Source organism: Triturus cristatus, chromosome 5_1 (assembly GCF_964204655.1).
Source record: "Triturus cristatus chromosome 5_1, aTriCri1.1, whole genome shotgun sequence".
Lineage (NCBI taxonomy): Eukaryota > Metazoa > Chordata > Amphibia > Caudata > Salamandridae > Triturus > Triturus cristatus.
In genome coordinates this window covers 274107957-274123568 of record NC_140587.1, presented here as the reverse complement: position 1 = coordinate 274123568, position 15612 = coordinate 274107957, and the positions used below count along the sequence as shown (strand labels likewise).

The 15612-nt window shown below is 47.1% G+C and overlaps 1 protein-coding gene across 4 annotated transcripts in view; it reads right to left on the bottom strand.

Annotated features, from left to right (window-relative positions):
* ASAP1 (ArfGAP with SH3 domain, ankyrin repeat and PH domain 1) overlaps positions 1-15612 on the bottom strand; it is a 1875051-nt gene that overhangs the window by 945542 nt on the left and 913897 nt on the right. For all 4 annotated transcript variants that reach the window (XM_085604920.1, XM_085604922.1, XM_085604921.1 and 1 more), the window contains one exon: positions 7406-7493. In XM_085604920.1, coding sequence (XP_085461046.1) covers positions 7406-7493 — 88 coding nt within the window. The remainder of the gene's footprint in view (positions 1-7405; positions 7494-15612) is intronic.

The window sequence follows — 15612 nt, the reverse complement described above, 5'->3', positions numbered from 1 at the left end:
CGGTATGTGAGTGATATGGCCTTTCGGTTCATTGGGTCCAACAGGAGCCTGTCCTCCAGGGGGGAGGAGTCCGGAATGGGCGCATTTTTAGTTCGGGACGATTCTATGGCATGGCTTATCTGCAGGTAGCGAAACCCCTCCGAGGAAGCCAACCGGTATCTGGCCTGAAGTTCCTGGAATGTTACCATTTTGCCTTTGTCCCATAGGTCGCTTACTTTGGCGATTCCGATCATCCCCCACTTATCGAATCCCACCGATGTACTCAGTCTCCCCAGAATATCTGGCTCCCATAGAGGGGTAGCCTTCGTTAGGCGACCCCTCCATCTCATCCGCTTCTGCACTCCGTGCCACACTTCCACCGCGCGCGCCGTCGGGCCAGTCAGTCCCAATTTCTTATGATTGGTGCAAAGAGCTCTATTATAGCCACCTTTCCCCATTAACCAATGGTCTGTGCGGAAGCTCGGATCATCATGCCTCCCAAACACCCAGCTGTTAATGGCCGTCAGTTGCGTGGCCTGGTAATAAAGACGCAGGTCCGGCAATCCAATGCCCCCATCATACCATCCCATTGTTAACTTTGTCATAGCTATGCGGGGCGGTTTATTGTTCCACAGTAAATCCCTCAATACCGTCTCAATCTGTGAAAAATAGGAGTTTGGGATCAGATTGGGTGTATTTTGTAACGCACAGAGAAAGCGCGGCAGGGCCAGCATCTTGTATAAGGACGCCCGGCCCAGCAATGTTAGTGGAAGAGATTTCCAATAAACTATATCCGTTCGAAACCGCCGTAACGCCCCCTGGAGATTCTTCTCGAAAAACAACTTGGTTTTGGTGGTGATAAATATCCCAAAGTAAAGAAAACCCTGGCCAGCCACCGGGATGTCGTATCCTCGGGGGCTTCGAGGAGGGTCTCCCCATAGGGAATACATCTGGGATTTAGTCCAGTTGATTTGATACCCAGAGTGTGCCCCAAAAATATGAAATATATGGAGTACCCGTCGCAATGAACGAGCTGGAGAGGGAAGATCTAGAAAAATATCAACAGCATATAACGATATTCGGTCCTCGTGGTCTTCCGTCCATCTCATGCCTCTAATCCCTGGGTCCCCCCTTATCCACACCGCCAATGGCTTGAGAACTAGAGCGAACAGCAGAGGCGACAGTGGGCAGCCCTGTCTTGTGCATCGGCTTAGGAGGTAGAGCGATAGTTATTTACCACGACATGGGCCCTGGGTTGTGAATATAGCAACCGGACCCATCCCTTGAATTTAGGGCCGAAGCCCATTCGGTCTAGGACTGTAAACAGGTACTCCTATGCCACGGTGTCAAACGCCATTTGTGCGTCGAGTGCCAGTAGAACCGCCTCCTCCTCCAAGGTCTGCACTCGTCCTATGACCCCGTTGACCCTGCGCAAGTTACGCGCTGTATTACGTCCCGGCATGAATCCAGATTGATCCGGGTGGATCAAATCTGGTAGGTAGGGGAGCAGTCGATTCGCCAGTAACTTGCCCAATATCTTTGCCTCGATTGCGATCAGAGAGATAGATCTATACGACTGACACTCGTCCGCTGGCTTGCCGGGTTTATGGATTACCACGATTGCCGCCTCTCGTATGTCGTCCGGCAGAAGGGCGCGCTCGCAGCTTTCGTTGTATAGGTTGAGAAGGTTAAGTGCTAGTATGGAGGCCATAGGCTTAATTAACTCAATTGGGAGGCCATTGGGGCCCGCTGCTTTTCCGGATCGAACATCTTGTATGGCCTTATGTACTTCCTCAGCAGTCAGCTCCGCCTCCAGTGCCAAGCCGTCCTGCTCAGATAACCCCTTCACCTCAATAGTTGCTAGAAGGTCTGCCGCCCACGCCGCCTGGGAGGCATCTGGGGCCTCGTATATTGTTTTATAGTGCTGAGCGAACGTTTCAGCGATCTCCCGCGGGTCAGTAATCTGGGTATCATCCGCCCCCTTGAGTGCGCGCACCCATCGTGCCGCCTGCTCTCTCCGTTCTAACCATGCTAATAACTTTCCTGTACGTTCCCCCTGTTCATAAATACGATGTCGGCTGGCCAACAGTCTCCCACCTGCAGTAGCGGTTTATAATCTTGCCGTTTTCATTTAGTGAGTGTTGAGTATCCGCCTTTGGATCTCGGGAGTTCACCCCTTCAAGTCGAAGAATGTCTGTTTCCAACTCCAGTACTCTTCTGCGGCGTTCGGCCCTATAGCCAGCAATCACCGACAATGCCCTGCCCTTAATGACCGCACCAAATGCCCCCCAAAGTGTTATCGCTGATGTGACCGAGTCAGTGTTTTCTGCAAAATAGTGTTTTGTGTCCGTCCTCAACATGTCTTTAATGTGAGGGACCTTTAGTGCCCACGGTGGAATACTTATTGGGCCTGGCTGCTGTGGGTGTCGCATACCCAGGGGAATGGTCTGAGATCTCCCGTGCCAGACATCGGGAGTCCGAAAACTCGTGGATAATCTAGGTAATCTAGGTAATCTATTCTTGATTGACTCCCGTGGACCCCCGACTGAAATGTGAAATGTGTGTCTCTGATATGCGCCCAACGCCAGACATCCACCAATCCCAGGGCTTCCACGAAGTCACGCAGAGGGGAACCACGCGCTGAGCCCGGTCTAGGGGGGGATCTATCCACTAGTCCGTCTATCGTCCAATTAAAGTCGCCCCCTAGATCCAGAAGTGAATCCCGAATGTGCCAACATTCGGTACCCCTTCCGATCCAGGGCCCTACATGAGTTTCCCTGCAGATGGGTTTCCTGCAGGAGCACCATATCAAGACCCTGGCGATGAACATATTGCGACACCAATCCGCTGTTAATCTTGTCCACTTACCAGTTGACATTCCATGTGACCAGCCTAAGCCCTTTCCTCGTTGTCATGAAGTCCTGGTCGTAACTGGTCGGCTTGTGTCGGGGGCCCTCAATGGCCAGGTCCCCTCAGTAGAGAGAATTGCCTACCCACTGGACGCTCACTGGTAGCTTCAAAGCACCGAATCTGGTCTGCTGTCGCCTGAACATAACACCCCATCAATCCGTGCCGGTATGCACAATTACAAAATCTTGCCAACATGCAACTCCCCGCGCTACCCCCCCTCCCAACTGAACTCACCTGAAACCCTTGCCTTAAGAACAAACCCCCCTCCCTGCTTCCCTGCATTGCGGAACCAGAACTGCCCGCCACCCCAAACATGCAGAGTGCCCGTCGCCCACCCATTAACAATTCTTGGGGACGCAAGTAACCCCACTCCCTATTCGGTCATGAGTCTACCACTAGTCTCCCACCCCTGCCCGATCCCCGCTCCGACATCATGTACAGCCGTTTTGGGTCCAGCACACTCCCTTCTTTGAAGTCACATGGCACTCACTGGTATACGTGTCTGACCCTATTTCTCCCTTAGCGGACCAAGTCCAGCCCAGAGCAGCTCAGACCCCCCTTGTGGCCATTTCCCTCCATGGTATAATTTTTTTAATTTTTTTATAAACATAATGTTAGCGGTGGAACAGCTCCGAAGCTGTAATGTCACTTAAGTCCCCGCAGTGTCAGCGCCAGACCAGCCCCTACCCCACCCCATGAATCCAGGTCCCCGATCTTAGGGCTATCTTACTCCATTGTCATGCTCTCCAGAGTCCCTCGGTCCCCTGGATAGGTAGTCGAACCAGAATGTCTCACCCGGTGCCAGGCTAGAGCCCTCCTGCCGGCTCCTGCGAATCCGTGCTATAATGCTCTCAAGGGCGCCTATGCTGGCGCCAGTCCACATCATCATCTGCTAACGAGGATGTCTTGTGACTTTTTCTCCACTTTGCGCCATTCCAAAGCCTCCTCTGGCCGGGTAAAAAAACAGGATTTTCCGTTTGCTTCCAAACGCAACTTGGCAGGGAACATCATAGCATATTTTATTTCCTGCTCTCGTAGTGCCCGCTTTACTTCCAGAAAGCCACGGCGTAGCTTCTGTACCCTCAGTGTAAAGTCCGGAAAAAACATGATTCGACTGTTCTCTATGGTGAGCGGCGGGGCCGCCCTCGCCGTCTGCAATATCACATCGCGGTCCCGGAAATTGAACACCCTTGCTAGCAGCGGTCTTGGGGGCGCCCCAGGCTTCGGACGGCCTCCGGGCACCCAGTGAACTCTCTCGATTGTGAAGCTTTTGGAGAGTCCCCTAGGTTGTAGCTGTTTAAGGACCAGTTCCTTAATGAACAGGTCCACCGCCTGCCCTTCCGCTCGTTCCGGTACCCCAATAATGCGGACGTTATTCCTGCGCATTCGTCCTTCGTAGTCGTCCAGCTGCAGGGAGGAGCTGAGCACCTTGACCTGCTCCTGGAGCCGGGCTGTATCAGTGACTAGGTCCTTAGTTGTACTCTCAACCGTTCCCATTCACTCCGTCAATTTCTTCATGTTCTCGCGGATCAGCGTCACATCCGTGGCCACCGTGTGAATTCTCACCTCCAGGGAGGTCCTTACTGCCATGATTGCGGCAAAAGCATCTGTAAATACTAGGTTGCACAAAGGTCTCTTTTGCCCATGTGGCGCTAGGTGCGTGAACTTCTGTCTGCACTCACTGATTTATAGTCTTGACGCTGAGGTGCATCGTCCCCACATGTCTACAAGCCAAAGCACAACATAATATACCCTGAGCATTGCCCTCAGGGTGAAGTATGATACAATGGCAAGAGTCAGAGAGCAATTCCTTGGTAAAGAGAAACCTGTGAGATTAGAGGCCAACACATTAGAATGCATTGAAACATCTCAACAGCACAGTCCGAAATGCAGCATAATAAAACAGCAAGAAGGCAACATAACAGAGGTTAAAGGCCATACTTGAGATGCCACGGCTGAAAATGAACCATACAAACGTATTTTCTTTGCATTTCTTTGTAAAGGGGTATAGAGAAGGGCATTGCAGGCCAAGCACAGCACAAAACCAGATTATGCTTTAGCCAAATTGATATAATAACACAATTAAAGTGAAATCACAAGAAGGGTGCCAAAAACACTAAGCGGAAAGGCAGCAGCTGGGTGACTTAATAATTTTCAATTCTATCTTCACCCTGGCCACATTCAAGACCACCTATTACAGACAGATACATGAAAACTGTTGCTTACTTCAGTGACAAAACTTGAGAAAAAACTTTACATAAAAGCTCTAAAATGAACAGCTAAGATTATTATTAACTCAAAGAAAAAATCACATTTCAATATATGCTGGTATTCCAAGTTATGCTGCAACAGGTCAGAAAAAACAGAAGGAATGCAAAACAGCTCTGAGACTTAGTAGTCTGTACTGACTATGAAAACAAAAGCTAAATGAGCCCCCGTCCTTTTATTCTGTAACAGTAAACCATGTATTGCTTTAAAAAAATGCAAATTGGAAGGATACACAAATTATTTAAAGAAATAGCATGTGGTGGCTTCGAATGAACCATTCTAAAGTTATAAATCTAGGCGTATCCCTTTCTGTCGAAATTTCCTTTATCAACAGAGGTCTGAATTTCTTTACCAAGCCATAGGTGCTTTTATTAGGTCTCGCCTAGGCAGCGCATGCGCTGTCTCATCGAGAGATGCTGTATACAGTATAGCGGGGGAAGCTCCACACACTTTCCGCCTATCTTTTTGATTGGCCGAATTCCTAAATGCTGCAATCGGATTGGTTTTCAGCAACTTAATACCGCCTCCCGACGGCCATGTTGTCTTTTTTCTCCTTCCATAGCTATCGGCCCCTTCACTTTTAAAACCCTTTTGTCCCCCTGCCTCCCCCGTTCCCTCCCGCAGTCCGTAAGTTCTCTGCCCACCACCAGCCCCCCATCCACTCTCGTTCGTGCCTTTTTGAACGTCCGCATTTTTGTTTACAATGCAATAGGTCTCGAGTCCAATTGCATTTGTAAATGATTCTTTTCTGCAGGGATTGGCTGGCTGAGTTTGCACTATATTTTGCCTGACCTGTCCAGACTCTCGCATGTGCGCGATGTTTTACATCGTACGCATGCACCTCAAACTAATGACTAATGACCCTCTGTGCCTTTGTCTGCGTGGAATGTGTGAATAGCCGTCGCGCTGCTCCAGGTCTGGTTTCTGTGCCTCAGTTCGATTGTGGTCGGCGCTACAGCCAGCATTACCCGGCTCTGGCAGTCTCCAGGGAGACGCTGGCTCCGGTCTGACTGCAAACAAACAAGGGCTGCGCTCCAGGAAGGAGCGAGTGCGTTCATGCATGCGGCCAAGCAGAGTGCGGGTGAATGTAATGCAAGGCTCCGAGTGTGTGTCCTGGCCAAGTGGCCCCTAATTCACCCTGTAGGCACTTCTGGGGGTAATGCTCACTGCTGCCACGGGCACGGAGGATCAGATATCTCTGACGGTCAGTGTGTATGTCAAATCTCGTCACAGTGCAAGAAACTGCGGAGAATGTCTGAGAGTCGGCGTACGTGTACTGGAGTGAGTCTGTCAGAACGTGTGAGTATGAAGGATGATGCGAAAGTCTGAGTTAGATGTGTATTTGTGAAATGGGATGGTGCAAGCTGCCGCGTGACTAAAGCCCCAGCACTCGTCCTTTCTTTTTACACATTAACCACTGCCGCCATATGTGCACTAGCTCCATTGGCAGCTCTGGGCATTAGCCACATCCTCTGCCCACTTTCATGGTTAGTAATTTGTTCTGTTGGCGGCTAACAGGAGAGAGAGCGCCGGAAGGTGGGTGACTTATAATGCGTGTGTATGAGTGTGCTGATCACTGAGGTTGTGCATGTGAGAGAGAGCGTGCGTGTGTGTGTACACACGTGTGTGTGTACACGTCAAGTGCCATGCTCCGGACGCTGGCTCCGGCCTGACTGCAAACAAACAAGGGCTGCGCTCCAGGAAGGAGCAAGTGCGTTCATGCATGCAGCCGAGCAGAGTGCAGATGAGTGTAATTCAATGCTCCGAAAGTGTGTCCTGGCCATGAGTGCATCAATCTACCATTGTGAGCAGGATAGCACTTCTCACCAGCACAGCACCCTACCACCGTGAGTAGTGGCAGGCATGGGGTGTGTGATGTACAGCACCTCTGCAGCACAGCACCTCCATCACCGAGAGCAGTGCCAGGCATGGGGTGTGTGATGGACAGCAACTCTCACAAACGCAAGACCAATTTGCATTGCAAATGTTTGTTACTTTCTGTATCTACTTAATTTTAATACCTAAAATGCTCCCTCGCCATGAAAACCACTATATTTGAGAAAAACTATTTTGAAATTGGACCCTGAATTTGAAAAGTGGTGCTTAGTATTAAAGTAAACACATCTAGACAACCAACACATTCTAACCCAGCTCTGCATTTAGGTATTTTGGCCCATGCTAAAGCACCATATCATAGGTTAACATCAGAAAGTCATACATCACTATTACATATAAAAGCTTCACATACGTGATATCAAGTCAAAGCACTTTTTTTCCTCTGCATTTGGTTTCACTTGACAGGTCAACAAATTCAATTTTGCAGGTTGTCTGTTGGACTAAAATTAAAACAAAACATAAGAAGGTGAGAATATGAGCAGCACTGAAAAGGCAATACATTATTTCAAAACGATATTTACCTTGAGTAAAGCTCTTTCTGGGGTATATTCTATGTACTTGCAGATTTCTCACATTTTAAATCATCTTTAGCACCAGAAGGGACCCATAAAAGCTTCCACAGCCACCATGTGTCAGCACTTGGTACTACCCCTGTACACTCACATAAGTTCTCATCTTTTTTTCCACACCAACACTATCAGATGCAGAGATGAGACCGGTATCACTTGAGAGAAACAGGCAGCTTCCAAAATCTAACTTGGAAACGGATTAACGTTCAAAAGCACACTACAAAATGGGAAGGTGAGCAGGCTGTGAGGATTTGGAGGTAGATAAATTACCCACCAGAAAAAAGCTTTACCAAAAAACAAGTAACTTATTCTTCTGATGGAAACTTCTATCTGCAGGTTCCTCATCTTTTGATTAAGGGCAAAATGATCGTTTCTATGAACATGAGAATCAAAGAAGCAGTGATTGGTGAAAGTGTGGCCCGAAGTTTATATAAAAGTCTAAACGATGTTCCAGAACCGGAACAGCCCTAGATGGAGTTGTAGCTGTAGCCTTCCCTCTAGGTGGGTGAGCCCCAAATGAAACCTTCAGATGATGGTATGTGACCTAAGCATCCGCTTCTCTAGGAAAATATATGAATAAGGAGAATGGACTGAGGAAGCCTGAAGCTAAGCAACTGAGAAAGCACAGGAACACCTTTGTAACTCTTCTTTTTGCTTTTCATCATAATAACCATCTAAACCAGATACTCAAGTAATTATTAGCAATCATGATAAACCACAGCCACTTTTCCTAGTGTATATTCTATTAAAGAGATTAAGAGCATCTGCTCCACTCTAGCCCACATGGTCTCCACATTATTACACCATATCCGCAATTCAGTACATCATTTCCGGTATCCCCTCTTCCATTCCAAAATCTCATGGAAAATAAATCCCGTTTAGCTATCTACCCATCGTTCCCTATATGTGGCCCTACTTCTTCCTTATCCTATGATGCTTCTCGGAGAATGCCCTACCATCAAATATTTGGGGCCTCATGTAGGAAGCCAAATACCGGTCGGTAACAGCCGATTTTCGGTAATTATACCGTTACCGACCGGTATTTTGGCTTTTGAGATGTAGGGGGAGAATTTCATGATTCGGTATTTACCGAATCGGTAAAATTACCGAATCGATAATATTACCGATTCGGTAAATTTACCCATTCGGTAAATACCGAATCATGAAATGAGATGTAGGGGGAGTGTGTGGTGGGTGTGGGGATTCGTTATTTACCACCAACTAAAGGTTGGTGGTAAATGACGAATAGGTGAAAAAAAACATTTTTGTGCACGTTTAAATGTGCAATGTGGCAGACATACATGCCCTTAGGGCATGTATGTGCGCCACATGTGCACACATGGCCGAATCAGGGGTGCAACAGTGTGTCAATGTGACACCCTGCCACCCTTGCATGTGCTCCCCCATTACCGAATCGGTATTTACCGATTCGGTAATGAGGCATACCTTCCCATCAATGGGAAGGTATGCCTCATTACCAAATCGGTAAATACCGATTCGGTAATTACCGAATTTTTCCGATCCGGTAATATTTACCGACTCATTACCTACATTGCATTTACCACTTCATAAATACCGAATCGGTATGATTCGGTATTTATGAAGTGGTAAATGCCAGCCCACCGACATAAGGCCCTCGGAGTTCAAGGGCTTTTTGTATGTCCATCTCCCTCGTCGATGGAGTGATACTTGGGAGTCAGGGGGTTGAGACCTTCTCCAATTTTGAGCTATGTTTCTCTTGCCTCGGATAATTGAAAGTCTAAGTAAATTGGAGAAGATACCTAGTAGATATTGCCACCTCTCAAGATGCCAGGAGGATGGACATCCACTCTTCATCCTTCATTGGTTCAATGTCTTTTTTTCTATGTAAGCTGATGCTGGGCAAAGGTATATGGGGTGTTTATTATAAGATATTTGTAAATCCTTTTGAGACAGCAGTGATATTTTTATTTTATTGTCCAATGGGTCGAAGACGGGGAGTTTCGCATCTGTCCTGAGATACGGCATTATGGCAAGCCTCGATTGGAGATACTAAAAGAAGTGAGAATACAATAATCCAAACTCCTCCCCTAAATCTGCGAAATACTTAATCTTTCTGGAAAATACTACATTCCATAGTAGGGACAGTCCTGTTTTCCACATATCCACGCATTTTCTAACAGTAAGTGAGCTGCTTCACAATAAGAGATGGGGTCTATCATGTTCTGTCCATCGTCCTATCCAGATTCACATCATTTAACAAATGAGACTCCGGGGTGTCCCTTATACTGTAAGAATGGATAACATTTATCAGGACAGGCAGGTTTCAGTATCACAACTGTGTGCGTTTCTTCCAGGTCCAGTGGGAATATTCTAGCTTTCCTTCCTTCTTTATAGAGATCACATAATGGGCTGGTTAACTGAGAGGGGGAAAAAATTATTTTCCCCAAGAAGCCATTTGGGCCTGCTGTTTTACCAGATTAAGTCATTGGATGGCCGATGCAATTTCTTCCTGTGTGGGATCCGTCTAATGTAGATTTCTTGGTTAAATGAGACAGGAGTTGGGTTGAATCTACATATTCCTGAAGTTGTTGCACTGGGCAGGATGCAGTGGGACCGTGTACCAACACACAATATCTAGCAAATTCATTTGTAATGTCTTTTGTTTCTGTCAATAGCCCTCTGTCCCAGTCTCTAAAATGACGTATTTGTCGCGTCTTGTTCTCTTTTACTCAGCCAGTAAATGTGTTTGCCTGTTTCGACTCCCTACTCCTACAATTTGCTTGGTGATGCCATGCATGCCTTCTTGCTCCCTGTATTTGTATCTGTTTATGTTACAATAGTAGTTGAGTGGGTTTGTAAGGTTGCCTTTGTGTTTTTTAAAATCAAGTCTATAGTCCTGTTAATAACTATGATCGCATTCTCTAGTCCATGTAGCCTATTGACATGTTTCCCTTTTTTGTGTTTGATCCTATTTAGGATGCCCCCCTTTCACCACTGCCTTTTGGCTTCCCACAGTGTTGTGGTGGAGTCTTGCAATCCAAAGTTTCCTTCAAACAGTGTGTTGTATCATCCTGTAGGGAATCTCTGACCTTCGGCTTTAGTAGCCACCAAGGGCTTAATCTCCAAGACCACACTTCACGTATAGGTTTACCTCTATATTGATTTTGATTGGAGCCTGTTCAGAGAGGTTCCTGGCATGCAGACATGTTCCCGTGATGAGGGACAAATCTTAAGTTGGCATTAAAAAATTATCAATGTGTCAAAATCATTTATAAGCCACTGAAAAAAAGGTGTACCCCACTGTTTCAGGGTGACAGTTCATTCAGGCCCACATAGCGAGTGAATACAGCCACTATGAAAGTTTTGGGTTACGTCAGCAGTGGGGTATCACATTCATAAAACTGTCCATTTAGGTCTGTAGAAAATATAATATTGTCAGTCTGCTGGGTGCTTCTAGTAGGACTGAGCCTACTGAATCCAGGAAGGACTTTGGTAGTGGGGGCTAGGCATATGCAGTCATCGGAGTTATATTTCTTCTACACAGTTAACCTGTCAGCATGGCATAGCTCATATATGTGTCTAGCCATGTATGATCCATCTGCAAGGGCAGTAATTTGTGTAGAAGGATGGCTCTCTATCGTAGTAAGTTTACAGTTCTCTACATGAATTCCCAATATGAATCAATATCTACAGAGATATCTACAGTTGTGTTGCCTATGACGTGGGTCTCCTCTAACATAAGAATGTCTGTATCATATAACTTTGACGGTTTGAGCACAGCTCTCCTCTTGATCTTATTGAGAAGACCATTAACATGAGAATTAAAATGAGATGCAGCTCACCAGTGAGTGGTGGCTGGGCATTACACGAACACCTGTGATGGTGAGATTCCTGTGGTGGAAGGAGGTATAAATCCATGAGTGTGCCCCCATGAGATGAACTGTGCTGTGTATCTTCTAAACTACTATAACTTCCCACACCTTTCTTCCCTTTACCCCCAACTTTGAAGTATCTGCCGATCAATAATGATCTAGTGGATCAGACCAAACGGAGCAAATTTTTAAACGTAAGAAACGGAAGGGTGCAACTGTGAAACAGCTTAGATCTGCACACATCAAGGTCAAAACCAAATTAAGGTCCCTCTGCGGCATAATAAAAGGAGCCAGGGGAAATCTGGACAGCCCTTTCCAGAAACACATCACAACATGTGGCTTAAATAAAGACTGAGAAGGCAAACAAAGGCACAACAGTAAATAACCTTTACTAGGACTCAAAGCTGGGGGCCGTTGCCAACCATTATTCACAATAACATAGATTGTAGCACTGATTTCCCTGCCCTAATATCCTGTTACTGTGATTAATGGCTACTACTTTGTGAGTAAGATGAAGCTTGATACAAGTCTTAAGAGTCTTTAAAGGGAAAGGAAAAAAGAATAAGATAGACATTCTCACACAATAGCTCAAAGCCTAGTAGGGTGCTGGCTGGAAGGTTGCAGCCTAGGTCTATGAGAGGGACCGATGGAGTCTGAAACACATTGCTGCCAGGAGCTCGCAGGGTTGGATGATACAAGTGCCTGACTGACTGTGGAATGGACCTTGGAGTGCCTGGGGGTGTGACTCTTGGTGTATCTCCCCCATTCACCCTAGATAGGGCTCCTTGCCTCCCAAGTAGGCCACGGAGGCCCGCTGGAGAGCAGAAGTTAACAGGCGGCAGCATATGTCTTTATAGGGACCAGCACAGCATGGAGTGCTTGACGAGGCTTGCCCATATATACAAGGGTTGCGCAGGGATGTCTTACAGAAGTGGGCCTGATGGTGTGGTGATAGGGGTCATCTAGGACACACCCTCTTCTCGATGACAACCTGGACCTCCATCAAATAGAATGGTATTTGGAACATTTATGATTGCTGATGGCCTGTACTTCAGATAGTTGGAACCCCTGATGAAATTACCAGGAGAAGGTGTCTGGCTGTAGGGCTACCTGGTGGCCAGTGTGGGGGGGTTCCCTAGCTGCAAAGCCTGAGGCTCCTGCTATATTACAGCTGTCTCCTCTAAGCTACCCATTGCTCTGAACACTGTAAAAGACGCACAATAAAGAGGCCCCTCTTAATCCTCTCTCTTTTAATAGTGTAGGTTTGCTGATTAGCGACCGGCGCTGCACATTCTATGACAATGGGGAAGGTGATGATAATTAAGGAAAACTTAACTTTGACAAGAGGAGACCTTCAAGGCCTCCTTAACTGATAAGTGAGCAAGTCGATCTAGTCCCGAAGATATGGGCATTACAACATTTTGCTTGCCATGAAATCCAGCCCACAAGTCACTGACAAACAGATGAATTGATGAAGCGTAGCGCAGAATCTCTCACATTGGGGATGTTACGCCAGAATAAAAAATAAAAAATAAAAACATCTGCATTGTTGCTATTCTGGAATCCACTGACATTGGAAAGTATGAAACCTTTGTCAAAGCGCTTCTGGCAGAATTGGTGAGGGAACATACTTCTCCAAACTGCTGACCTGAGTGAGCACATAGAGCTCTTGGCCCCAAATCCTCCTCGTCTCCACGAGTGCCCCAATCAAGGCTAATAATTGCTGTTAAGCTACTGTGAAAAGGCGATGACACTGGCCAGTATGGAGAAGGTGCCACTCGGTTTGAGGGCTCAGCTATATCGCTGTTTCCAGACTTCAAAGCCTCTGTACTGGAGGTCTAAAGATCCCTACAGAAGTGAAAAATGCTGAAAATATAGTATTTCATATGCTTTACCCATTATAATTAAGGCTACAGCACAAGCAGCACACCTCCCTTTTTTTTTTTTTAATAGTATGTTGAAGACAGCACTTATGGGAGAGGACAGCGTCAAGCTTTGCAAGAAGCCTAGAGGGGTGGAGCTGAGCGGGAACGGTGCTCCCGGGCCCCTTCATTGCAGGGACCCTCAGCTAACACATGAAGCAGGCGAGAACTGGGCGCAACTGGTGACCTCAGAATCCCGGTGCTCAGGGTGAGGCTGCTCATGTTGTCAGCTGTGCAGTCGACCTCAACCTCCCGCCACCTACCTCCATCCCCTCGCACAGCTTAGGGCCTCGAGCTCAGAGGCTCTCAGCTGAGGAAGGAAGACAGGACAGCCTAGCCCTCAGCCTAGCCTAAACCAGACGGCTGGCAGCAGGAAGTAGCGGTGGTGTTCAGAGGTAAGGCAAGGTGTCTGAGGGCGGAAGAGGTAGCTACCGCTCGCCAAGCGTGAACCCGGACCCCGTGGAAGTGGCCAAGCTGGGTCTGGGTGTGGCTTGCGGGTGGCCTGGTGTGTTCCCACTCATACCCCCTCCACCTTTGCTCCCTTGGCCCTCACACCACACTTGATTGGCACTTAACTGACCTCAAACCTCCTCCTGTAGTGCTCAGCAACAAACGGGCGATTCCATCCCGCCTGGTTCATCTGCAACAAAGCAACGTGATCCTTCCGCCGAGGGGGCAGGCACGAGGCCAGTTCTAGCATGCTGGGGTGACCAACATTAGCAGCAGCCTGAGTATGACCACAAAGGAACAATCCACAATTCATCCTGAATCAAGACTAACCAGCACATTTCCTCTGACCCTATCAATACAAACAGCACTCACGCCCAAGCTATCAAAATCACTCCCAGCAAATGCATGAGGCACAAAAATTGGCTGAGGTCCGGCCCAGTCAATGGGCCACATAGGAACACTATACAACTTATCCCAAATTAAGACCAACCAGTTAATGGGCTCACCAACTCTGCAAAGTCACTATCACTGACCAAACCTAGTCCCAGAATCACTCAGAGGCCAAAATCTGGGCAGGGGCTCGGCATAGCCCTGGGGCCACACATCACCTTAAAGCTACCACGTGAGAAGCCCCACTAAAACTAGTAATGATTCCACTCTACAGGTCTAGAGGACGACAGGACATTAAATAGAAGCATAATTCGAAAATCGTCAATAGAATTGAAACCTAGAGCCATTTAAGAACACACAACATAAATTGTATCTAGTTTAAACCCAATCTAAAAATGGCAAGTGCTGAAGCAATGGTGGTCACCTGGTCCAACTCAAAAAAAGCCACAAAGGTATGGCAACACAGGGGCTGCTTCTTAAATTGGAGTATTGATCTTAAAAGAATGCAGCCAGAGAGGTAACCCAGCCCCTCATGGCCACAACCGAACCACCCATCAAAAACCAGCACAGTTTCAAGCAGGACCCTCAGGGGCGCAACTGGCCCAGCAGTAAAACATCCCATCAACCTAGAAAACCTGTGCATTACCCACATAGCAGCCCCCAGAGCGCCAAGCTACATGAGACAGGTCTCCTTACATAGCTTGCAGGGCCTCACCCTACCAAGGAGAGACAAATTATTAAAATTAAACACAACAGTGACATTCCCTCATCACCTCTTAAAACTGTGCTCTTGGAACGTGAACGGCCTTAGCAGTAAGGTGGGGGAGACAGACTTCATCACTTTCCTTCAAAACTTCGACATCCTCCTCCTTCAAGGAACCTGGGCCGTTACCCAACACCAATCACGGGCTTCACGGAGTACCAACAGTAAGCAATAAAAAAAAGTCAACAAAATAAAAATTTCAAAAGTGGGCAGAGCTGCAGGTGGACTCTCAATATATATAGCAACCCACCTCCAGTGGCAACAAGACCAAGTAGATCTCGGTCTAGCATGGGCACAATGTATTAAACTTTCACCGCATCTGGACTCAAGATCACAACGCAACGCATGCGACCCCAACCTACTAATCTGTAACATCTACATTCATCCAAGTCAGAAGAGCAAAGTCAAACAAATTGCCTCATTAGCAACAATTTTAAAATTGCTGCAAAATATGTTTCCCCAAGATAAAATGATATTACAAGGAGATTTAAACATGCATCTATTACAAACAAACATTTATCAGCTCAATCAAAAACACTATGCAAGAGCTACGAAGCCATTACCACCAGTGCTCTGGAGAAAATTGGCCTGTGCTCTCTCAATAGCCACTT